This window comes from Amorphotheca resinae (assembly GCF_003019875.1).
Source record: "Amorphotheca resinae ATCC 22711 unplaced genomic scaffold M430scaffold_5, whole genome shotgun sequence".
Taxonomy (NCBI): domain Eukaryota; kingdom Fungi; phylum Ascomycota; class Leotiomycetes; order Helotiales; family Amorphothecaceae; genus Amorphotheca; species Amorphotheca resinae.
In genome coordinates, this window is record NW_020194475.1 from 1514225 (window position 1) to 1537848 (window position 23624).

The following is a 23624-nucleotide window of genomic DNA, read 5'->3' on the forward strand; positions in this document are numbered from 1 at the left end:
CTCTGGTGTAGAAGGTAACGATGGATGGATATATAGGTAGGTGGGGAGTTTCTAGAGCTGTTGCATCTTTGACCTAGAGGCAGTCGAACTTCTTTAGGTTTAGCGCGAGGAGATGCGAGAGGGAGTTACCCATACCGCACTCTCACGTTAGGATAAGTTCACATCACCAAATAATCCATCAGGAGCCATTGTTGCAAAGAAATTAAGGCGTTGAGCCATATTTTGATCTGGATCTGCCCTTCTAAATACAACCCAAGATATGTGTGTGTGCCAGCACCGCTGATATAGCATTCCGAAACCCCAAAATTCCGACAGAAGGGCATTCCCCAGAACAAACCCTACCCTCCGCACTCTAACCACCCATACATTCAGATTAATCTGAGCCCCTTTGTATCGTACACTGAAAAAATAACTCTGCCGACACAACAACACGCATTACACGCCGGCCGCCAGCCTCGGCATCCAGGAAGTGACAAAGAAAAATGTTTCGCTGTTAAGCAGTATTTGCTCGCTCTCTCTCAACATATATTGTGCAGTCTATGAGGGGTATTTTGGAAGTAAAGAAAACAGGAAGAAGCGCATCGATGGCAGCCTCTGCTGGGGTATGAAAAGATCAAAAACTAGGATTGAAGGATTGAAAGAAATTAAACACAACGCCAAATGTACACGCTGGCCCACGTGACAAGAGTGCAAGACAAAGGAACGATTTCAAGCAGGGGCGTATTTGCCCCAGGGAATCCCCGAACACCATGCAATGTAGATGCAGTCAAGAACTTTTCTCCTCCATGTAATATACACACGTCTCCATGAAACCCAACTTAATTAAAACCGATTTTGGGCTGCGAATATGCTAGCAGCCGCAGAGGCGGCCCATTCATTTTCCTCGTTGTCGTAGGGGGGCGTTGAAGATTGCTTGTTGTTCTGCGAGCCCTTTGAAGGAGTCACTTGTGTCCCCTGGCCAAAGAGCACCGCATTACCGCTTGCAGAAGGCGATGGCGTTGGGTAGGGATTGGTTATTACCACGCTACTGGTCGAGTGCCGCAGTGGCTGCCGAGAGTCGTTCTGGAGTGAGTTCCGCTCCATCCGCTTTATTGCCTTATGTGTGGTTGTCAAGGCCTCGTCGACTAACTCGTCCTCCTCATCAGGGGTCTCGTAATGCGGGACACCATGTGCCTGACTTCGCCGGGTTCTACTTGATACGGGTCCCATGCCGCGCAAGTTATCAACAGATCGAGCCTGTGCATGGGGTAATGAATGGTGGCGTCTCACACCGCTGGTATTGCTGGTATGACTTGGCGGGACAGGAGCACTGGGCATTTGAGACGTATCCAAGTTCTGTTGAACACTACGCAGGGCTTGGTCGAGAGCCTCGTATGTCTCAACCTTCTGAGCTGGTAATTGGCTGTTGTCGATGACCATTGATGATCTGTTGCTGCCCCATGGCCCACACCCAGCCTGGGCTTCAATATCTATTGATTTAGGCGACATAGGAGTATGCGATTGGCGCCCTGAAAACCTCCTAGCTCGTTTCCTCAGGTGTGAGAAGAAACTCTCCTTCTGGCCGTTTGGAGGGGACACTAAGCCACTACCACCTGTCAGGGCCATTTCCGCCTGTTGTCGGTGGATCTCCGCGTAGTGATTGTTACTTGACGCGACGGAGAGCTGTCGCCCAATTTTCTTTGCAACCTTGTCATGCATCACTGACGACCGCTGCCCGGCGCCGTTGTAGGTGTCGTTGTATGATGGTGTTCTACCGCTAGCTTGTGCCGTGACGGCGTCTGACATTGGCGAGATGGGCTTGATGGTTGGCAAAATAGGCATAGGAGCCATATTGGAAGGCCCGTTGTTCCAGGTTGACCGCTTTGCAGCTTGTGCACGTGTCTTAGCAACTGGGACATCGTTGACTGCAGAGGCATGGACAGGTGACGGCCGTGGTGCAACGTTCTCCTTGCCAGTGGCCTGCTGTGTTTGATTGCCACTGTCTGTTCGGCCAATGAGGGATTTCCTGAACCATGATGTCTTGGAAATTGAGCCTGCACTTTCTGTCCAGTCCTTTGAGCCGCGATGGCTGAGATCAGAATGTTTGCGGCCCAGCATTTTTGAAGATGATTTAGGCCTCAACGGATCGACTGCATCGGCGAAGAATTCATGGGCCAGAGCCTGTGTTGAGGTAGGTCTAGATTTAGGATCCCACATCAGACACCACGTAACGAAATTGCTGAGCGAGGCAGGCCACTGGGGAGTCTGCAGTATAGTATCCATAGAGTGAGGCGCCATCTTCGGGAAGGAGAAACCGAGCTTGCTGGCCAGTCGAGCGCCTTCTCTCCAATCTCCCCCACCGACTCTTGCCCCAGCCTTGTTGTACCAATTGCCAGGGCTCCCCATGATCTCGCAAACCCTCCATACCTGATCTACCTCGTTTCCTCCAGGGAACAAAGGCTTCAGTGTTGCGATCTCGACAGCCATGGCACCAATTGCCCAGATATCCACAGGAGCAGAGTACTCTCCGGCTCTAAGCAAGACTTCTGGTGCACGATACCATCGCGTTGAGACATATGTTGTGTATGGTAATTTAGAGTGTGTCTCTCGAGCAAGCCCGAAATCGGCAATTTTAACTGTATATACTGGTGGAGTAGAAGGTGGGGTGACCAAGGCGGAGTATCGACGGAATGAGTTCCCACTGTCTTGCTGTGATGAGGTTGATACAAGGATGTTTTCGGGCTTGATGTCGCGATGGAAGAAGTGATGTGCGTGGATGTGTTCTAGACCCTGCATGATCTGGAACAAAATGCTCTTGACACTCGCGGTGTCGAGACACTTGTGGTCGCGAGCCTTCATCAGTTGGTAAAGATTGCCATCCATGTACTCCATGCAGATATGCAGCTTCTTGCTGAAAGGGTCGAGGAAGATATCTAATGCTGGGACGAGGTGTTGATGAGGGGGGAGGGTTCTGAGGAAGACAACCTCGCGAAGCTCTAGACAAGGTGCAAAGGAGTCAAAGCTTTTCTTCATCGTCTTGATAGCAATCTAGAATGGAGCAGTCAGCTCTAAGTCGCGACAGAGAAAGAAGGGATTGGCGACGTACAACAGTGCCACGTCGTGCGACATTAGAGCCTGCGGAACGCACTCGTGCCAGAACAACGCTCCCGAAACTGCCATCTCCAATGTCCTTGAGAACCTCGAATCGATCTTCCAATGCCGAGCCAGCTGTGTTTTGAGGCGTTGACGACCCTCGATGGGTCAGATCGTAAGCGACCGTCATAGTGATGGATGAGCGAGGGTGGTGCGAGGTGTACTCGTCGTGCTGATGACTAGGGAAAACGAATGACGGCAGGAAGCAACAGCGATGCTGTGAGTCGTCTGTATTAGCACGACGCTGTTGCCATCGAGACACGGTGTGAGGAGACCACAGGAGAGGTAATCAAAAGAGCGCGTTCTCACCTAGCTGTGCGTGTCGCGGGTGAGCCCTTGGAAAAGAGCTACCTGGAGTCACCGGTGCATGCAGGCGAGGTTGAGGACGGGGGGAGAGAGGTGGTGAGTTGGACGTCGAGAGTCGCGACGATGGCGGGTGGGTGAGGAACCAGGAGGAGTAGTGAGGAGTGAGGATCGAGGATCGAGGATCGGGGATCGAGGATCGAGGGACGGGAGTCGAGGGAGTCGAGACGAGAGGAGGTTAGGGAGGCGAGGAGAGAGGGGAGGGAAGTTTCTTGGAAAGGGTCCGGCGGGTTCAGGAATCAGGGGACTAGAGTCTAGTACTAAGGAGGAGCCGTTACCAAGAAGCCGGAGGGCGGGCCTAACCCGCTGCCGCAGGGAGCTCGTGGGCGATCACAACTGGACTGGTGCCGCGCGACGTTTCCGGACCAGCGCAAGGCGTGAATCGCGGATGAAGCCTCCGAGCAGGGTGTAAAAGGGGTACCCGTCTGGCTGGTGGTGAAGATGAGATGAGATCAAGGATCTGTGGAAATCAGGTAAGAATCAGCTGGAGGAGAAGCATCGAGTTCCTGGCGTGCGCGATGCGTGGGGGATTGGGCGGCGTTGTTCTGTTCGAGGGGGGGGGAGGGGAGAAGGGAAGGGTGGATCGTGGGCCGTGGCGCATGGGAAGAGGGATAATACGTTGTAATAAAGGAGAAAAGAGATGGGCAAAAGCAAAAAAAGGTTGCATGAAGCACGTACCTGCGGACCGTACCTCTGGAGGAGTGCAGGCCTGTCCTTCTGCTGTCTCTCTTCTGCCTCGTATCGTGTTGTTATTACTGTTCTGCTGGTCGTGCGGGCTAATAATCAAATCGACCCGGCTGCCAGTGCCAACCTCTTGCTGCGGACGACTTGCTGCGGTATGACCAGGGGTCCTGGAAGCATGAAAGACGGAGATTTAAAAGGCCAATTTCGCTAAGACGAAGGGTCCCAGAGGGCAGAACCGGCCAGAGGATCTGAGTCCCGCGTGATTACTGGGTATGTAGTCTGGGTCGTAACGCTCTCGTTTCCAGTAAAAAAACTGATAAAATGGTTCCCCGGTCTGGATGCGAATAATTGTGGAATGACGCCGTGGCGCTGCGTGTCTTCTTCTCCTGGGACAGAGGGCAGTCCGGATTGCACGGATTACAAGGTACCTTGAAGACCAGAGAGAGAAAGGAGGAGAGGAGAGGAGAGGGAAGAGGAGAGAGAGAAGAGGGAAGAGAAGAGAGAGAAGAGAGAAAAAAGAGGGAGACAGCTTTCCACTCGAGTATTTCACCGTCCCCTTCCCCTCATCAGTCTCACAGTGCCGCTGCTTTGTTGCGATGCCAACACAGCGCTCTGTCTGCGATTCGATTCGACACCACACGGGACGATACGATCCCACGCGAGAGCCAGAGAGATGGTAGACTGCGGTGGGGCGCACAGATGCGAAATTGAAAGCACAAATAACAAGAGAGAGTGAGCGGTGTATAGCGGGAGGCACGGCGAATAGTAAACGATGAGCCGTGCTGTTGGCCAAGTATCGCCGTCATGGACGAGAGAGGGTCTTGGACCTTGGGGTTTGCTGTTGGGGAGAGGAGGGCACGAGGATAATCGGTGCGCGGTGATGATGGACGTACAGTCAATACCTCCATCGTAGCAACAGCTGTGCATCCTGCCCAGAGTCCGGTGCAGTCAGCTTTTTGCAGTTACTTTTTTTTTTTTTTTTTTTTTTTTTTTTTTTTCTTTTCTGTATGTACTCCTCAGCCTCCCAGTACTACTGCTGAGCTGGCTCAGCGCAGCACGCCGTGAATCAGATACATACATATCCTGCGACAGCGATTCGAACCGACGACTCGAGCAAGACGTCGGGTCCCCTTCTTTCCCCCTTCTTCCCCTCTTCCCTTCTAGAAGGATGCTTCTATTAATTGTCATTATTCCAGTATTCCAGTCCTGCGGTAGGACTTATTACTGAGTTGTATTTATTGTCCATTTATTACGGTGCACATGCCCTCCTGCTGCTTACCTTACCTTGCAGGCTTACCTGTACAGTGTACACTGTCGCTGGGCTTGGGTGCCATGGATGATGGTGGTTAGTATTACCGGAGGCTATGTTACTACCTATCTGTATACAGAGTAACATTCCCTTGCACACGTTGACCCTTAGCAGCCTAGCAGGGCACAGCAGAATTGACCATTACTACTGTACTGTAGTAGTAGAAATTCCTCCATGTTCCCATCTCTTGTTATCCGCTGTAGAAAACACTCCCAACCTTAGATCAGGTAGGTGGTTTCGAGAGGTTAATAATAGAAGTATTATAAACTCTTATATAAAGAGAATTAATATATACGGAGAATACCTCCCTATACTCCATATTAAAGCAAATGAAGGTGGGTCCTCATGCTCTGCCTCTCCATGTCTCATCATACCGATCTTCCAGGCTCCGTAGCAAGACATCTCCCTGTTTCGTGCCTTCGTCCGATCAATGCAGGGCGATAATGGTGTCGGGCCCTGCTATCTGAGAACTCCGGCCGTCTCGAATCTCGAGCGAGCGGTACCTCTGAGTCTGGGGATAGCGGCGAATCCTCCATCCTATTGTACTTATTATGTGAAGACTTATGTGAAGCTCGTCTCAGGCAGATTACTCACAGCCTCTCTCACTGCTCTGACCCGGTCCCTCTTCCTGCCCGTCCACGCTCCAGCACCCGCAGAGCGACCTGCGGATAACGGGCACATCCGCCGCCCCCCCCTTTTTTTCGACATCCCGACTCCCGAAGACAGTAGTCTCATTCTCTCCTCCCAGACAGCCAACCGATGGGTAACGTCGGCGTCCTGGCCTTTGGGAGGTGCCCCTTTCGTGCTAGTACCTCAGTTCCCCTGCCGGTTCCTGAGGAGCTTGCTGATTCGGGTATAGCGCAGAGCCTAGGCCCGAATAGGTCAACCAGTCTCGGAGTGGCCCATCCGCCTTCCGGGCCGGCTCCGTCATCGAACGACGCGAGTTGTGTCTGGGTTGGCGCGCTTTTGGCTCTTTGGAGTGGCGAGTTGGCAACTTCGATGTTCGACCGTTCATCAAGCCTTGGCTTTATATCCCACCTTCACAGGCTTGCAGCTTCAAGGGACCCAGGCCGCGCAGAGTTGACAAGTCTGTTGATGGTGTCCAGTTCCAGTACCTATGCTGTCCGCAGTACGGCGTGTGCATTCATGCGGCCTTCCATGACAGTATGACTTGCGCCCCTCCGCAAGTTGTTCGAGCCATGGTCCTTGAAGATGCTTTATATAGCTTGTAAGCAGGCGGCAATCATGAAATCATGCCGTACCATAATCATGGTTGGCAAGGTTCTGTTCCAACGGGGAGAGCTGCTCTGCATGAATCATAGATTCAGACCCTTGCCGTGGCTTTCGATGACGATCGAATGGACGTGTTTCAAACTTCCCACCGCACCGGTTCCAACAGTGATAGAAGTATCCAGATTCCAGACCCCTTTTTTACTCTCGTCTCTGCGCGGTAGATCACGACTCAGCTCACCCCTCACCCTCACCCCTCACAAGTCGGGGCATCGAAGCAGCGGTGTGATGGTGAAAACCGTATCGTACATACAGCATAATCTACGCCGAGGAGGAAACCCTAGAGCCCGAGATCAATGTTCAGGTTGCGTGAAGATTTAGAAGTTCGACTTTCAAAGCATCGTGCTTCATCAGATGGCCGGGACAAAATCTCGAGCGGAAGTGGTGAACTCGTGCCTTGGAAATGAAGACGATCAGTATGTATTGTGGTAGGTAACGAGCAAGAGTTACTCTCCTTTGTTCCTTTGATATCGCTTTACCGACCCTTCTCGCTGCGGTAGAGATCGTTCATCTTGGGAATGTTGCTTGTTGTCTTCCTGAGTATTCATCGATCTCGGGCTATTCTCTAGAGCTGGAGCCTGGAGGAGAGTTGACTTGGTCGATCTTGTCTTTGTGCCCTATTTGCTGCTGCAGATGAACATTCTCTCGATATCCTGCTTCTTTGGGCAGGAAACCAAAGCTTCTACATCGCATGTTGCGGTCCAGTAAGCAGCTCACTTTAGATCGTACCTGTCTCTCAGCACTCTGGCCCAGCAGGTTTCTCTGGTTCTTTGCGCGTCTTTCGCTCCCGATCATCTCAGTTTGTTCTCCTGAACGTGCTGTGGTGTTTTCCATGCTTGTTGTTAGAGGACAGGAGATGGGTTGCGATAGTCTGCGATTGTACCTTGCCAGGGCCATAATTTTCTCATTGGATGGAGAACATACAGGTAGGTAAAGCACGCATAGGACTCGATGGTACATGAGATTAGATTCACTCGATCTCGGTCTTGGGCTTCTTAGGTACGCAACCCGATTCAGAAGCGAGGCGACGCTGTCTACCTCCCTACTTCCCTTCTTGTCTTCCATCTGAACTTCCATGCTCTTCTTCCTCTTTTCCCACTTCTTCGTCCTCTTTCCAAACAAAATCCAAACATCGAGTTCGACCTGGCCTTGAAACGGGTCTTCCACCAACTACCAACACAGCGCCTTTATTTTGACAAGGTCAGTGGATATCAACCTTCCCTCTACACCGGAGCTGTTACGCTTGCTTCTGCCGCTCCTTGGTATCATTGGACAGATCGTCGTCACCTCTCAATATTCCTCCTTCTCGCGCCATCCTACTCTCTCTTTATCTCTTCCCAATACCTAACCCTTCTTTGATGAAGGACCTCATCTTAGCGCTGACCACAAGAATTTCTCGCTTTCGGTCATGCGAATGCTCCTGACTCTTTAAAGCGTCTGTTTCTTTTTCCTCTAGGCAGATCACTGACAGTCAAGGATATCAAACAGTCACTCTTCTCAGAACTTCCCACTGTCAACACTACAGTCGACCAAAATGCCACCCCCACCCAAGAACCCCTTCTTTACCCTCAGTGCTGAAGAGTACGTTCTCTTTCACTTTCGTCATATCATGCTCTATACGCTAGCTAACCATTGGCAGGCGGAAGGACATCCCCCTACCTGATAGGCAAGATCAACAGTTGGGTCACTTTTTAGACAATACTAACATCAAGAAGATTCAAGTGTCGTCAGTGCGACCATTGGAAGAACCCGATTAGTTTCTCGAACAAAGAGATCAAAGACTATCAGTTCAAGAAGTACAACCTCGACAGCATTAATGGGGTTACCGCCAGGTTGCGCTGTCGTACTTGCGCTGGTGAGCAGTTTCACGAGCTGCAGTGCGAGGGCCCATGTGGCATATGGAAGTCGCTCGATAATTTCAGCAAGGCCCAGCGAACAAGGGGCTCAAAGGTTAGTATATTACATGCTTTCCGTCGAGCTCAAGAACCTCGTTTTGATATCTTGCTACTGACCGCAAACATTTTAGTGGTGCCAGGAGTGTATCATGTGGAAGGAAGCTGCCGAGCCGGGTGTCATTACTACTGCTGCTCCAGGAACAGATCTCTCCCCTGATGAGCTCAACCAGGTATGTTTCTTGGAGCAATGATTTCTCAATCCAGACTGATATTGAGTGTCAATGCTGATAAATTTTCTAGGACAGTGAATGGAGGGAGGACTACTACTCGGGGTCGGAGGATGCCATGGACAGTGACGGTGAGGATTTGAACAAGAGCGTGAGTAGTCCTGAATCTAGACATCCTGGCCATAAACTCACCCAATATGACTCCCAGTACCCGCCAGGATCTGATGTTCAAGCTCTGAGCAGTACCGGAGAGAAGAACAAATCCACCGCTGGTACTATGAATACTCCGGATCCGTCGACTGTTCCCACGCAATCGACTTTGACTGGTGCTCCGAATTTTGGATCAGCTGGTACTAGAACGGCGGCCCGATCCGGCTACATCCCGCCTCACATGCGTGCTATCAACAGCATGACTACTGGTTCTGGTACAGGATCTCAGGCCGCCTCTCAAAGCCTTGTTGATATTGATGCCAAGTCAAAGTCTTCTGCTAGCAATGCCTATGAAGATAACCAAAGCAACTCGACTGACTCCCAGACGGGCTGGTTGATACTTGATGCCAAACGCCAGATCATGAATTCCTACGATTCCGACTCCGTCCAACAGCAGGGTCCCTCTGGCCAACCATCACCCCAGACCAAACCAACTTTCCCGTCTGCTCCTGCTAAGCAGAAAGATAGGGGAAGCTGGGCTAGACCTGTAAGCTTCTATACTCTCATCACATGGCAATGCATGTTCAGAACTAATAAAACAAAACCAGGTCGGTGCTCGAACAGATCCCCCACAGTTTCCTTCCGTGGGACGCCAGCGTCGCTATCAGCAAGGCTATGACAGTGACCACAGCCAAGACGAGATGTAGGCTCTCATTGCATCTGTCATACACCAACACCGTACCATCATACTCCGATGCAGTACAATCCATGTTTGATGGAGATTTCGGCACTTAGTGTCATGCATCAAGGTGCAGTCAGTATCACAGGACCACCTTTCCCTTTGCACGTTTGACTTGGTCACTACTTTGATTTTATGATGGAAGGCTTTTGAGCCTGGACGGAGAACTTCTCAAGTGATTTTCATCGTTTAATTTCCATGCTCTTCAACGGTTTTCACCACTGGCCCAGCGTTGCGATATTTTCCAATGGCATTTAACGTTGCAGTAGGAGTTCAAGATAAGGCTTCTTACACCTTTTAGTTTCTTCAACGCTGCTACAATCAACTGATTCTCGCTCACTTACTGATTGATTTCTCTTTTCTTCATCATCGCACAAATGGCAGGTGGCATGTAATATCCGCAAGCACACGGACCAGCTAGGACATAGCATATAGACTCCTTTTCTTCACTAGATCTTCCCACGAGCAGCAGATTCCTATCTACAATTGACGAAGGAGATCCTTTTCCTCCCAGCATTGAGCAAATGACATTTGCTTCGTAATAGTCGCAGGCATATATATGCACCTGTACGGCTGGCATATGATTGATAATGATGCAGCACAATCAAAAAGTATCACAGCCATTCGGATACGTAGAGCACTGACTTGCTACAGAGCTCCCTGGAACCCCTCTAAACCATAATGCGACTACTCGGTGAGTCCAGCAGATTGATATGTGAAGCCGTGTCGATGTATATGGGCTTGGCGACAAGACGAAGAGAGATAGGATTCCGGGAGCCTGCTATAAGATATACTTCTAGACCACCCTTATTCAGAGAACAGGTCATACGTACAGCAACGGCAAGACGAGCGGTGCCACAAAGAGTATGAGGATAATGTGGTGCGGCGAACAAATCCCCGCAACTTGCATGCAGAGGTGTGAGAGGATCGCCCGACTGAGGTGCGATAAGCCCAGTTCGCATCAGGGGTGCCCTGTTGCTTGCAAGCAATGCGGCGATGAGTTGACAACGCCATCCCTCACCGAGCAGAGATGTTCCGTACATTCAGACCGATTACACACCTGCGCGCATGGCTTGACGTAAGGCGGCGCGGTACTTATAGAGAGGCTCTCCGGTTCCATAGATGAGGTATCAAAAGGAAACGGAGCCAGCCTCGTTACTTCGGGTCCAATGGTTCTTACACGCCCAGATACTGTAGTCAGTGTACCACGGAGCCTCGAGATAAATCCCTCGCGGGGAGCTCTCTCAAATCCACGACAACAACGTCTACAACCAGGCGACGACAGGATGGCATCAGGGCCTAAACCCTCTGCTGAACAGCCAGTTCAGGATGTATCGCCGGAGCTCATAGCAGCAATTACCGAAAGAGTAAAGAGAGAGGTCATGGAGCATCTGAGGCAGACAGCCAACACCGATGATCAACAGAGGGTGCCGTCATTGCAATCTGTGCCTTCAAGAAAGGTCGAGGATCTCAAGCCATCAGCCAGTGTCGAAGATGAGCCAGAGGCGCCCCCACTCGAACGCGCACCGTCGAACATATCACAAAGCTCGACTTCGTCGCCTCCACCGACAGTTAGAAGAGTTCATACCCCTCCGTCTCCTACACAAGCTCCTATTTCAGCAGGCGCGGCTGCTCCGCAGCCAGGACCTGTGGGATCACCATCAGGCAGTCCCTCAGAGAAGTTGTCAGGCGTACGATTCTCTGATCGTCCACTACCTCGACCGGGCCAGAGTCGAACATATTCGACTGTGGAGCTCTCTACTATTGATCAAAAATGGGGCAGATTGTTTGATAATGAAGGAAATCCGACACAAAGACTGGGACAGTTCTTACGAGGTCTTGCAAACCGCATTGTGAGTACTGTATCAGAAGATCTCTGCAAAGAAAGTATTAACGAGACACTAGATCGAAGAGTCTCCGGCCAAAAGGAGCATCGTAGCGCCTCCATCCAAGATGGCAGCGTACTATGCAACTCATGCGTTGGATAACGAAACCCATCCTCTAGTTTGTAAGTACAAATGAAATGTACAGGGATTTTTTGCTGACCATAATAGCGATCTTTCGATCACAGTCGAATGAGCAGATATCACGGCTATACCAAGATCTTGGCTGCGAGCACCACTTGATTCAAGAACATACAACTAGCACACCTACTATTCCAGCCCTTACTCCCGTCGGCTTTGCCCACTGGATGACCATACACATCTTGGCTTACCCCGAAGAGGAGGCCAAAAGGCTCGAAAAGGTCGTACTGGCTATGCCAATAGATGCCGATGGAGTCATCCTGGACGGGAGGCCTGAACGCCTCCCAAAACAAATATCCCGGTACCTGTTTCCCCCAAAAGAAGACCGCAAGTCAAGGAAATGGGTTGAGAATGCCATCTCCCACTTTTTAAACAACCTTGGGACATCAAGTAGGCGTAAGGAATCAATTACATCCCGTTCCTCAAGCCAGCATTCGTCTACATCCCAGTTCCGTTCTCGTCCAGTTGAGATACACCAAACCGGAACCTCTCCGACAACGCCAAAAGGCCAGCCTATTGAGCGGGAACGCAATCCGTATGCCGGTGCACCAACAACATGGGAAACATCTAGTAACGAAGAGCCCATCAAAATTGAGCGTGACCGTCAACCATACACCGCTCAACCTGGTTCCGGCAAAATCTATATAGAGGGTAATAGCTACAATGCTCCTCCGGGACTTGGACGCGCCAACTCCACAAGCCAAGCAAGGGACAAACCGAACCCAGCCAAAGGCCGAAGTCACAGAAGTCAAAGCACTGCGAGCCAAAACTACGTGCCTCCCCCATACCCTGGAATTCGGAATCCAAACAGCCCCTCTATCAATAGTTATAGTAACTCCACGCCTGATGACCTCAACGGATACCAATACCCACCGCCATCAACCTCCGCTTCTTCGAGCTTCTCGAATCAATCACAACAATTTAGTCCATCTTCGTATGGCTCCAATACTTCGATCCCTCCGCCTCCTCCGCCCGTTGACACGGATAAAAGAGTACGGGAGCATCGCCAGTATAGGAGGGGTACGGATGAAGACGCTAGATCAGCAGTCGAATTCAAGAGCCCCCGAGATGCCGAGAGGTGGGACAGGATCCAGGAGAGCCGTTCAGGGGAGTTCGATCGCAAGGATAGACCGTACGAAAGCAAACCTTCCATGCCCTTTGATCCTCGGGATCCCAGGGGAGCGGCGTACGAGGACTGGTACAGAGATAAGGGAAGAGCAGCGGGCTATAACGGATATATGAGATGATAACGAAGTGATGCGATAATTTTGTATGAGGCTATTTGTTAGGCGTGATTATGGTCTTTAGAAAGGTTACAGTTACTCACTCTCGTTTTTATTTACACGAGCAAGATACCAACTTAGTTATTTCCTTTGGTCTTGGGTTCGGCGAATGGGCAATGCTTTCTTTTTCATGTATGGATCATGTAAGTACGAATCCTGGAAGATACCTAGCTGGAGTTTTCACTCTTCGAATTCTGTATTTCTATATGCACGTTCTTGGGCTGCTCTTTGGATCACAACAGTTGGATATGTGTAACATTTTTTTAGTTGTACCTTACCTTCTGTACCACATTCGCTGGGTTCGATAGTCAGTCACTCCATAGCTTATATAAATATCAAATCGATGTTAATTACTGTATCTTCTCTAGTTCTATTTGTGATGCTTCTTAATCCATTGGTTTATAGTAGAATTACCCACCCCCCCCCCCCCCCCCTCCTCCCCCAACCCGGGGGCGGAAAGAGCAAAAATGCCAAACCAAGACAGATAACAACAAAACAGCAGGTATCCTCTCCTAAACACCTGTATTAAGATCCAACAACAATAAAGAAAGGGAATTTGGAAGTCAAGAAAGGTGGGACTCAATTCAGTTGGTCAATAAGATTACAATATCAAATAAAGACTTTGATGGGCTGCCTCCGTTCATTATCCCGCAAACCTCCAACCATGGACGGGTTTACGAGTAAACATTTTGCTTCCACGGCCGGACGGAGACATGCCTTAGCTAATTCCCACGCTGTAAGCAGAAGATTTCTGAAGCCCCCTCCAGCAGCGACAGTGCGCTCGTACGCCTCCTGGAGTCCATTAAAAAACATCAAGTCGGTTCCTGAATCCTCATGGACATGACCAAATACATGCAGCCTTGGTCGAACTCTCCATAGCGTCTGTAGTAGATGAGGACAGCCCCACTTGAGTAGATCAAGATGAGCAAATGGTGGACCATGAGTAATGAGCACGTCAATTGTATCTGGTACTGAGCTAGCCCATACATCCTGATTTCGGGGGTATTGAAAGGCCCAATTGCCGTGCCGGGTAGAGTAAGGACTCCCGTAGACCCTGAGCTGACGACCATTCGGGCAGGAAATTGTTGCTTCTTCATTTTCTAGGTAGATGATATCGCCCCAGTCGAGCTGAGCTCGCTCAGAGGCTGCTCGACCTGATGAATCATCCCATGCTGAATCAAGTAATAGCTCATGATTGCCAGCAATCACGATTTTGATGGGATGAGGCAGGGTGCGTAGCCAGTCGAGTGCGTCCTGGAGTTCCTTGAAAGACCCAGACTGTGTGAGATCACCAGCATGTATAAGGATATCTCCATCCGGAACAGCGGCGTGGGTATTATGAGTATCGGAGATACAGACAATCGAAACAGGACTTGTGAGAGGCATAGCTAGAATAGGTTTATGCCAACTGTAAAGCGTTCGTGCGAGGAAGACGTAAGGCTGGGCCAGGAATTTTTGCCATGGTCCTGGTCGCTGTCGATGAAAGAGTTCGTGAAGACTGGACATGATTGGAGAGTTGAGACCCAGGAATTAATCGGTAGTAACGAGCGAGCACATGAAGTACTTGTCTGTTTGGAATTAACGATGTCAGGATCTTGCCTCGATCTTCCAGGTAGGGATGGTAAAATTGTATTTTAGAGCTCAGGGCACACTAAGAACTTCCCGCGTACTATAATGGGCTTATGTATGGCAGAGCGGACGGGATGCCCAGTTTTCCTCAGTCTGTATGTGACATCTATTTCTCTATCTGAGACTATATACAGGAATCTTCTGTCTTTTAAAATAGAAAGTTCTCGTCTGCTTCAGAAGTCTGTCTCGGAATGAGACCCCTCTACGGATCTGATGATCGTAATATGGAATCAATTCGCGGCTCTTCTTTCTAAATTGCGTACTCTGTCAACTGGGCATTGTATAAATGAAAACATAGTCCTCAGGGTCTTCTCGAGGACAAATGCCCCTAACCTTGGCAGAAGCAACCCCGAAAAGATCCCTTAAGCCTTGCTTTTCTCTACATCGGGACCCCTTGTTATGAGCAGATCAACTGGAAATGGTACAAGCGATCATCTCTAATCCCTATGGCACTCACAACTCCTCTTAACCTACCCCTTTTCGTATACCTGTGATGAGCGGACCCTGAATTCTTGATGCGCAGGTGTGCCCAGCTGTCTCAATTCCGTCACGGATTCCTTCACTTCTCCATGGACGTTGCCCTTCTACTAGTATGCCAGCCTACCTCTTATCAGGAAACCATCTCTTGTCTCAGAACAAGATAAATCAGAGATCTGAAAGCCTATTGTTGGCGAGATAATAACGTCCTGTGTCGCTGGAAATTGGATCATAGTCTGTTTCTATCCCCGCCCACGGCTGAATGAAGCGTGATCTAGCCCTCTTGAATCAACGAGTAAATTTCCAAACATAGATAGCCGGGCAAATACTTTTTGCACACAGAGCCTCAGGAGCCACCTGGTGACCGAGAATAGCCCACGGTGGCCAATGGTGAATTGTTTTTCGTTCTCCGAGCCTTTGAACGCCTATCAATATCCTCCCAGTCAATCTTCCAATTCCTGATACTTCGCATAAGTTCCTCATCTGTGTCGCGCGGGATGTACACCGAGCATTGGGCTTCGATGGCCTGGAGCTGGATACGGAGAAATCTGAGCTCCGACTGATTGGCCTCGAGACAGTCTTCCCTGCTTCTTGTTAGCTTAAGAGTGACTACGATATTCACAAAGAATGGCTTACATCTCCGCAATTCTGTCTTCTAGATAAATAATCCGCTGAGCAGCCTTTTCCGCCCTCGTGATAAGCAAATCGTGTATATGCTGCATACTCGGTCAGCGGCGGAATGCTCTTACCTAGTTTAAACCGAGCTTACGTCTGATTCCTGTATCCTGGTCTGGAGCTCTGCAACAGTAGTTGCTAAACTTGAAGCAAGCTCTTCAGCTGCACCGGCGATCTCAACAGCTCGGGACGTGGGCACACGGGGGGCGTTCCGAGGAGATGAGAGGGATGGATTTGCTGAAGTGCCCGGGAGACGCATCTTGACCTTTCGAGTCGGAGTCAGTGGACCCCAAAAGACATCATCCCCAGCATCCGTAGGCCCTTTCGACTCCCTCGAGTCTTTACCCCTCACGTGACCCGACTGCTGATGCTTCTCTCCTTTTTTGACGAGGACCTCGATGCGGTCCACCTCGGAGTGGATGGCCGTGACAGTTCTATCATCTAGGGAACTACTCGTGTTCTCTGATATACGAAGAACCAAGTCGTTGAGTCTTTCGAGGAGAACGTCCATGTTATCTTGCGTCACATCTTGAACCGGAGGAGATGCTGAAGCCGTGGGGGAAGAGAATTGCTGATGCAGCACTGGGAAGTGCGCAATTCCTAGATGATGTAGACTCATGGTTGAGATACCAAAAAGGCGGCAGCCCAGCTTCAAAAGATAATAAACCTGTACCCGGCAGATTTCTCATATCGTGGCAAAGGATTCGTAGGCTGGATCCAGAAATGTGCCAACAGAGAGATGTGCTGGTCGTACAGTACCTAGTACGTCGCAGCAAAACAAACTTCCCGACTCGTACTAGTAGCGGTACTGCCGGGCGGTGAGGCGGGTAAAGACCGGGTTTAGTTCGCAGTATTTTGAACATCGCACGTACTGGATTGGATGTCTAACAATCCCCTGACTCACCAGCGCAACATTGATCGCGTTCTTCTGGGCCTGAGAGTCCTTCTTCTTTAGCAATTGAACCGGTCGGTTCTAAGAGATATATACCCTACCTCTCCAAGGTTTGAACAGGGCCCTACGCCTATTCATCCACCATGTCTGGCGTAAGTCGTATTCTTTTCTTCAACATCTGTGCCCCTCTATCAGCGAGCTCACAATTAGCTAGGACGACCTTCAACCATCCTTGGAGACCGTACACGATGTCGTCTCAAGGTCAATTGGCAAGCCGAACGCTCCAAATCTAGTTCCTGTCTTCGCACAGATCTCTTCCGACCTTATTACACCCTCTGCAGCATACCTCAAGATCGCAGCACACTCAAAATCTGACCTATCCTTCCTATTCGAGAGCGCAGCCTCAGAACAAGTCGGGCGCTACAGTTTCATTGGGGCTGGGCCTCGAAAGGTCCTCAAAACTGGAGAGGGGCATGGAGAACAAGTAGACCCATTGCCTGCTCTCGAGGCGGAGCTCTCGAAGAGTCGAGTCGCACACATCCCCGGATTGGCGCTACCACCATTGACGGGTGGTGCTGTGGGCTACGTAGGCTATGACTGTGTTCGGTATTTTGAGCCCAAAACCGCGAGGCCGATGAAGGATGTACTGAAGGTCCCCGAGTCACTCTTCATGCTCTTCGATACGATTGTTGCGTTTGATAGGTTTTTCGGCGTTATCAAAGTCATCACCTACCTCCACGTCCCTGATGATATATCAGGATTAGTGGCAGCTTACGAGAAGGCACGAGACACAATCAATGAGATTGTTGATGTTCTCCTCTCCCCTGAGACACCGCTCCCGGTTCAACCGCCTATAAAGCTTAACCAGGAGTACACCTCTAATATTGGCCGGTCTGGCTACGAGAACCATGTTACTACCTTGAAAGAGCACATTACTGCTGGTGACATAATCCAAGCTGTTCCGTCTCAACGCTTCGCGCGGCCAACCTCTCTTCATCCATTTAATATATACCGCCACCTCCGAACAGTTAACCCGTCCCCATATCTCTTCTATGTCAGCTGTGAAGACTTTCAAATCGTTGGTGCATCCCCTGAGCTGCTCGTGAAAAATGAAGAAGGCCGGATCCTCACTCACCCCATAGCTGGGACTGTCAAAAGGGGCAAGACCCCGGAAGAAGACGAGAAGCTCGCCGATGAGCTCCGGAATTCGCTCAAAGATCGAGCCGAACATGTTATGCTTGTTGACTTGGCAAGGAACGACGTGAACCGTGTCTGTGATCCTCTGACTACAAGAGTCGATCGATTGATGGTTGTTCAGAAGTTCAGTCACGTGCAGCATCTGGTCTCACAGGTTTCTGGTGTTTTGAGGAAGGGCAAGACAAGGTTTGATGCCTTCCGATCAATATTTCCCGCTGGAACTGTCTCTGGAGCGCCTAAAGTTAAGGCGATGGAGCTGATTGCGGAACTGGAGAAGGAAAAACGGGGTGTCTATGCTGGAGCTGTTGGATACTTTGGATACGGCAGTGTCGACAGCGAGGGAAATGATATAGAGGGCAGGATGGATACTTGTATCGCACTGAGAACTATGGTGGTCAAAGATGGCGTTGCTTATCTGCAAGCTGGTACGCTTTCTTCCTCCACTTCCCTTGGTTGTTTGGCCTGATGCTAATCTTGTTTACTGACACAGGAGGTGGAATTGTTTTTGACTCCGATCCCTATGAGGAATGGGTAGAGACGATGAATAAACTCGGCTCGAATACCCACACAATAACCTCCGCAGAAGAGAAGTATATACGTCTACAATCGAGAGTCAATTCCAGTGGATCGGCGAAGGCTGTTGTGCGGGAAGGCTTGAACTCGGATTCTTCAGGGGGGAAGGCACATATTGATTTAGCTGCTGGATAGGTTGATAAACATCGATAGGAGAAATCAGATCAATTTCGGTATCTTTCATTTTGGATTTTGTAAAAGCAGTAAGCCATCCGCTCCTATGTAAACAGGTCTCGTGGGAATGGGTGGTTGGGAAAGCTGTTCTCCTAATCTTGAGGTCACAATTAAGGGGTCCAAGGCAAATCTGGATATCAATCTCTCAATCTTCACATTACAATACTTCCACCCCAGTGCTACACCTCCAACGCATTCAACTTGATATCCTTCTTTAGAACAATCTACAGGTACTTCGAGTAGTGTCATATTTACTTTAGCCTGAACAGGATGATAGAGAATATACGTACCCTGCCTAGCTGCCATTAAAACACAAGTCCTCGACTCCCCAGCAAGCAAAACATTCTAGAAGCCGTATAGAAAAAGCTCCGCCACTGCGATCTCCCCTGCCGATCTCCGAAGACACGTTTCGTTTCCCGACTTTCCTGTTTGCTGACCCGCATGATGATCGAGCCAGGGTGCCAATACGATTTCATGCACGAGCGGCCGAAAGAGGGAATCCATGCTTTCTACTGTACAATATTTTCAATCAGGGATTCCGAAAGATCCCTTTTTTCTTTTTCAACCAACGAGCTAAGTGCACGTAGTGAATGAGGACGGTTGGACTTGATTACGTGCTGTGTCGTGGCTGGATACCTATGCCTATGCCTATCTGATTCTCCCGGCAACTCTCGTTGTTCCCCCTGCCCAATTTCGGAATCTACGTATGCAAGTCGGTCTTTGCCTATTTACTATACATAGTTCCTTTTAACTTGGGGATTATCCGATACCTGTGCCTATATCCCTTCTTTCGCCTTTTCTCTCCCCATTTCCAATCATGAATACCTCTCTCTCACTAGAACTCTCCGCTATGTAGGTGATGGTATTTCAAATTTGGTGTAGCAGAGAGAGAAAAGGCGGGAAAAGGAGGAAGTTGGGTTGGATTTCTGAGAACGAGGAAGATGGCAAGGGGGGATAGCGATGAGGCCGCGTCTAGGGATACTTGGGTTGGGATATAGCTGCCCCTTTTTATCTTTGAAAGCCCCAATCACAAATATAGAAAAGAAGGGGATCCAAACGCAATGTATCCTAACGAATCAAAAACTAATCTCGAACAGCTCACTACCTACACATTTGGCCTGGGAGATTGAAGGGAACTGTTCGGTAGTGGCCAATTGAGCTACAATAACTGTCATCGGATATAACAAGCTCAGGTCATTGCTGAAGGGTCACGAGAGGACATCAGAGGCTTGTAATTGAAGGCCCTAAGTCCAACAAAGGAAAAGGAGAGATAACTGGGCCGCGTCGAAGGAAAATCACTAAAATGGCTCCTTAACCAATACCTTACGTGCGCAAGTAGCAGACAATCAGCCTGACCCTAGTCCTTTGGATATAACGTTTCACACCCTCACAGTAACTGATGAGAGAAGGCAGGCACTGTCATCGCTTGAGGAACTATCAGTTTGTTGATTTGCGAGATTCGCTCAACTCCTTGTATTGTTATTCTGCTTGGGAGCCCATAAATCAACTGCATGGGCAGCGCACGATAGGCTCTGAATAGGTGGTATAAATGCCACTTACTGACTGCCCAATTCCCCGGCCGATTACTAGACGCATTTCACAATATTCTGCTCTGTAATAGCCCTTTCTCTCAACGCTTTGTCCCCACTCCACCCTCACCGCAGAAGTTTGTTTCTGCGCGCAGCTCCCTCACAATAAAGTCTCTCCTGTGCTGTCCCCCTCAAAGCCTAACTCGCTCAATTTCTTAAGCCTATTCTTATCCCTCCTCAAATCCCTGGCTTTCTTCTCCTTCGCAAGCTTGTGCACAAGTTCTATCTCTGCTTTTTCGTATCCTGGTGGCGGATCATCGTCTTTGTCCAGGTCTATCTCTCCCAGTAATAGCACATTCTCGCCCCGCACAAGGAATATTCCACGGGGAACATCAGCGTATAAACCCGGTCTTGGAGGCGATGAGGTTTTCGACGAGGGCTCTGTTGGCGGGACGAAGATACGCTCGATTGTAGATTGCAGCACTAGGTTCGCTGGATGGTGAAGAAGGTCAGTATAGGTTGCGCAAGAAGCGCAGCGCGAGGTGTGTGGACAGCACATACCAAACTGATCCCAGCTTCGCAGGACCCCAATCAATTTCCTCCCATCGCGCAGAGTAACCATTAATTTTTCTACCAAGGTTTGATCGTCAGCCGCAAATCCCTCTGTAGACACCCGATGCTTCATCTTCGGCTTTTGAGTTCCAGCGCGTGACACTTGCAGGGAGACATCGCGATCCAATCTTGTGCGCCAGGGGACACGACGCGTCAAAACCAGGGAGAGCTTACTGTCAGTCATATCCAGTAATTGCGCAGCAGTAGTGAACATCTGCGGAGGCAATTGCTGGTTCTGTGGAGGTGGAAGGCCAGGTCCTAGAAGAGGCATCTGACCCCCTCCCATCGGGCCTCCTGGCGGAGGCGTCTCTTCAAGGGTAAGATTCTCCATTCTGTTCATTGGCGACGATCATAAATGGCTATCGAAGTGAAAAAGGGCCACACCGGTCCATCCCGCGTGGTTGGTAGAGACTGAAGACGGGGTTGAGCTGCAAGATCGAATCGAAGTGACGTTGAGCGACACAGCGCTCGGATAATAAGGCGACACGTTTTGATAGAATCACGAGTAAAGAGCGACTGAATACATCCAAAGGGTCAACGATATCATTTAGCTATTGACGTTACATTTCCAAGAGCAAAGAATACGCTCGTTCTATTATTACGAGCCTCATATCGGAAGGCTGAACAATCCTTCTATTGTATAAGATTTCTAACCCTCATAGGTGGAAGTAGCCGGACCCTCCTTCGGAGATAGAGTAAAGTAGGTAGAGATGATTATTTTTATATGAGCGCTACGTTTGCAGTAGCCCCACTGTAGACTTACAATTGGTTTCTTCTTTTTCCAGGTTATTCTATGACCAACCAGCACTGACAATACCGTCGCGGGATCAAAGGTGACAGGCAATAACGCTCTTCAAGGATGTATTGTTGGCGCTTCTGGAGGGCAGCAGTTCAACTCGCTGTCAGCTCCGGGTCAATTAAAGGAAATGGAATTGTTCAGGAGCACGATCCGACTTGATTGTCTTCTAGTGCTGATGAAGGAAGCAAAGATGTGTAAAGAAGAAAGCAAGCAAGCCCGCCCAACCTATGCCTCTTGTGACCTGAAACCAAAAGCTGGCCGGAACCACACAACATGATACTGTTTGTATTTTTCTTTTTTCTTTTTTTTCTTTCTTTTCGAACCCGGAATCCATGTCTCCCAATCATATAGTTGGCTGGTGCGTACTCGACGCCGTACCGCTTCGATTTCGGCGCGAAGGTTGGACTACACGGCCATATGATAGGAACAGAACGCCGGGCCCGCAGGGCTATCGCAGAATGGTGCTGCGCTCGAGAGCTTCTAACAATTCCGGACGAGTCTGCATGGCTTCTCTTGCTTCGGCATATGTGGCCCATTTTCGATTCCTCTTGTGCCGTTCTGGCCAGTCGCTCTCTTCCCTTGTCACCGTGACTTCGTAGAATTGGTAGAGCGATTTAGGCGCGCCCTTCGAAATCTGCTTTGGCGTCCTAGCTTCGGTGACCTGTCCCAGGTCATAATCGATGTTGCACACGATCCCGGCCTCTTCCCATGCCTCGCGCTGCGCTGCTTCCGTACAGGTCTCATCGGTCTCCCACCCGCCCTTGGGAAGAACCCACCCGACTCGCTGAGTAGACTGAATGAGAAGGACGTGGGTTCTTGCTTGGTTCAGAGGCACAACTCCCGCAACAAGACGCTCCCCAGCGTCGCCGTAGCCTAGAGTGGAAGAGACATATGAGCATGGGCGGATTTGACGTGGCAGACGGGAGAGCTTGCCACTAGCTGTTGGAGGGGTAAAATTGGGGGCTTACGTTGCTTGTTTCTGCCAGTGCGAGACTCCATGGAGCGAGTTGCCGCCATGATGAAGCAGTGCTTCACCTCAAATGGTGCGGGTGCACAATGGTTGAGGCACAATGGGACAGAATCGGAAGAGCCTTGGTGGAAGTTCGGCCGGTAGTTCGCGTCTTTTTTTTAGAGTTTCGGAAGCGTCATTCTCTGGTGGGATGGGAGGGGTAGGGGGGGCTAGGGGGGAGGGGTGAAGGGGTGACAATAGGAAGGGCAAGGAGGATCTTTAAGGACGGGAGGGAGAAGATGTTGGCGGGGGGGGAATAGGGGAGAGGACACCGAGGTACAGCGCAGGGGACGGTAACAGCGGGAGGCAAAGGCAAAGGCGAAGACAGGAGTAATTGTAGTAGTCGAAGAGGATGTGGCGACAGGTCGTTTTGGTCTGGCGAGCGGGGACGTAAATAGCTGCTGTGATATCAGCGTGCTAAGACGCAGACACAGACGCCGACGCAGACGCTCGGGACGTTGGACCCTTTTTTTCGGGGGGCCTGTCTCCTAAGGAATAGGCCGTGGCTCCGTGGGGATGGCAGATGGCAGATGGATGATTATTGATCCCTTGTCTTCGTTAATCCGTGCTCTGGTCTTGTATGCAAGAGACTGGTGTAGTGGTGAGTAGGAGGTAAGTAGTCGCAGTCGCAGTGGGGCTTCTGCCATAGCTGGCTCCCCCCAAAGGCTCCAACTCCAAGGCTCCAAGCGGGTTCAGGAGCAGCGGCGGAGGAGAGGGATGTGTAATGACGGGTTGCTGTATGTGTTTGCCAACTTGCCGTCCATCTCTTGGCCCGATGGCTAATGTACCTACCTATGTATGTATGTGTGTGTACCTAGGGTGTGTCGGTAGGGCATGTAGGGCACGATCGCGAGCAGCATCAGCATGAGCATGAGCACGGTCATGGAGACAAGAGACAGAGCTCTACGAGTACGAGTTAGCAGCAGCAGCAACAGAAGCAAGTCCACACGTAGTAGCACGTT

At 50.2% G+C, this 23624-nt stretch overlaps 9 protein-coding genes across 9 annotated transcripts; 4 read left to right on the forward strand and 5 right to left on the reverse strand.

Moving 5' to 3' along the window:
- Positions 1-822: 822 nt before the first annotated feature.
- M430DRAFT_18666 (hypothetical protein) lies at positions 823-3262 on the reverse strand (the record flags this gene model as incomplete). The annotated part of the gene is made up of 2 exons (XM_024863919.1): positions 823-3027; positions 3086-3262. 2 exons carry the CDS (start codon positions 3260-3262, stop codon positions 823-825), a joined length of 2382 nt encoding a protein of 793 aa, XP_024721784.1.
- Positions 3263-3561: 299 nt separating this feature from the next.
- Positions 3562-4390, forward strand: M430DRAFT_50176 (hypothetical protein; the record flags this gene model as incomplete). Its single annotated transcript, XM_024868128.1, has 2 exons — positions 3562-3568; positions 4167-4390. 2 exons carry the CDS (start codon positions 3562-3564, stop codon positions 4388-4390), a joined length of 231 nt encoding a protein of 76 aa, XP_024721785.1.
- A 3922-nt stretch (positions 4391-8312) lies between these two features.
- M430DRAFT_41821 (hypothetical protein) lies at positions 8313-9233 on the forward strand (the record flags this gene model as incomplete). The annotated part of the gene is made up of 6 exons (XM_024867508.1): positions 8313-8359; positions 8418-8456; positions 8494-8728; positions 8805-8903; positions 8974-9051; positions 9109-9233. Coding segments are annotated over 6 exons (621 nt in total), but the record flags the coding sequence as incomplete, so codon positions are not given.
- A 1577-nt stretch (positions 9234-10810) lies between these two features.
- On the forward strand, positions 10811-13349 carry M430DRAFT_66206 (hypothetical protein). The gene is made up of 3 exons (XM_024869215.1): positions 10811-11642; positions 11695-11797; positions 11844-13349. The coding sequence occupies exons 1-3, from the start codon at positions 10959-10961 to the stop codon at positions 13058-13060; spliced, it is 2004 nt and encodes a 667-aa protein (XP_024721787.1). The 5' UTR covers positions 10811-10958; the 3' UTR covers positions 13061-13349.
- A 356-nt stretch (positions 13350-13705) lies between these two features.
- Positions 13706-14602, reverse strand: M430DRAFT_100052 (hypothetical protein; the record flags this gene model as incomplete). The annotated part of the gene is made up of 1 exon (XM_024860603.1): positions 13706-14602. The coding sequence occupies one exon, from the start codon at positions 14600-14602 to the stop codon at positions 13706-13708; it is 897 nt and encodes a 298-aa protein (XP_024721788.1).
- Positions 14603-15234: 632 nt separating this feature from the next.
- Positions 15235-16602, reverse strand: M430DRAFT_234961 (hypothetical protein). Its single transcript, XM_024864915.1, has 3 exons — positions 15972-16602; positions 15839-15918; positions 15235-15789 (listed from the first exon to the last, which is right to left on the reverse strand). The coding sequence occupies exons 1-3, from the start codon at positions 16494-16496 to the stop codon at positions 15549-15551; spliced, it is 846 nt and encodes a 281-aa protein (XP_024721789.1). The 5' UTR covers positions 16497-16602; the 3' UTR covers positions 15235-15548.
- Positions 16603-16912: 310 nt separating this feature from the next.
- M430DRAFT_27558 (hypothetical protein) lies at positions 16913-18674 on the forward strand (the record flags this gene model as incomplete). Its single annotated transcript, XM_024865650.1, has 3 exons — positions 16913-16921; positions 16984-18391; positions 18457-18674. 3 exons carry the CDS (start codon positions 16913-16915, stop codon positions 18672-18674), a joined length of 1635 nt encoding a protein of 544 aa, XP_024721790.1.
- Positions 18675-20402: 1728 nt separating this feature from the next.
- Positions 20403-21125, reverse strand: M430DRAFT_100649 (hypothetical protein; the record flags this gene model as incomplete). The annotated part of the gene is made up of 3 exons (XM_024860651.1): positions 20403-20734; positions 20804-20872; positions 21029-21125. 3 exons carry the CDS (start codon positions 21123-21125, stop codon positions 20403-20405), a joined length of 498 nt encoding a protein of 165 aa, XP_024721791.1.
- A 631-nt stretch (positions 21126-21756) lies between these two features.
- Positions 21757-22910, reverse strand: M430DRAFT_234999 (hypothetical protein). The gene is made up of 2 exons (XM_024864916.1): positions 22622-22910; positions 21757-22526 (listed from the first exon to the last, which is right to left on the reverse strand). The coding sequence occupies exons 1-2, from the start codon at positions 22668-22670 to the stop codon at positions 22102-22104; spliced, it is 474 nt and encodes a 157-aa protein (XP_024721792.1). The 5' UTR covers positions 22671-22910; the 3' UTR covers positions 21757-22101.
- Positions 22911-23624: the final 714 nt, after the last annotated feature.

Excerpts from the sequence above, each read along its gene's own strand:
- M430DRAFT_66206 (XM_024869215.1), top strand. The coding sequence starts at position 10,959 with ATGGTTCTTACACGCCCAGATACTGTAGTCAGTGTACCACGGAGCCTC. Across the intron at positions 11,643-11,694 it reads GAGGTCTTGCAAACCGCATT|ATCGAAGAGTCTCCGGCCAA; the intron begins GTGAGTACTGTA and ends ACGAGACACTAG. Across the intron at positions 11,798-11,843 it reads CGAAACCCATCCTCTAGTTT|CGATCTTTCGATCACAGTCG; the intron begins GTAAGTACAAAT and ends TGACCATAATAG.
- M430DRAFT_234961 (XM_024864915.1), bottom strand. The coding sequence starts at position 16,496 with ATGAGTCTACATCATCTAGGAATTGCGCACTTCCCAGTGCTGCATCAG. Across the intron at positions 15,919-15,971 it reads CCAGGATACAGGAATCAGAC|CATATACACGATTTGCTTAT; the intron begins GTAAGCTCGGTT and ends CCGAGTATGCAG. Across the intron at positions 15,790-15,838 it reads GAAGACAGAATTGCGGAGAT|CAGGGAAGACTGTCTCGAGG; the intron begins GTAAGCCATTCT and ends GCTAACAAGAAG.
- M430DRAFT_234999 (XM_024864916.1), bottom strand. The coding sequence starts at position 22,670 with ATGGCGGCAACTCGCTCCATGGAGTCTCGCACTGGCAGAAACAAGCAA. Across the intron at positions 22,527-22,621 it reads CACTGGCAGAAACAAGCAAC|GCTACGGCGACGCTGGGGAG; the intron begins GTAAGCCCCCAA and ends CTTCCACTCTAG.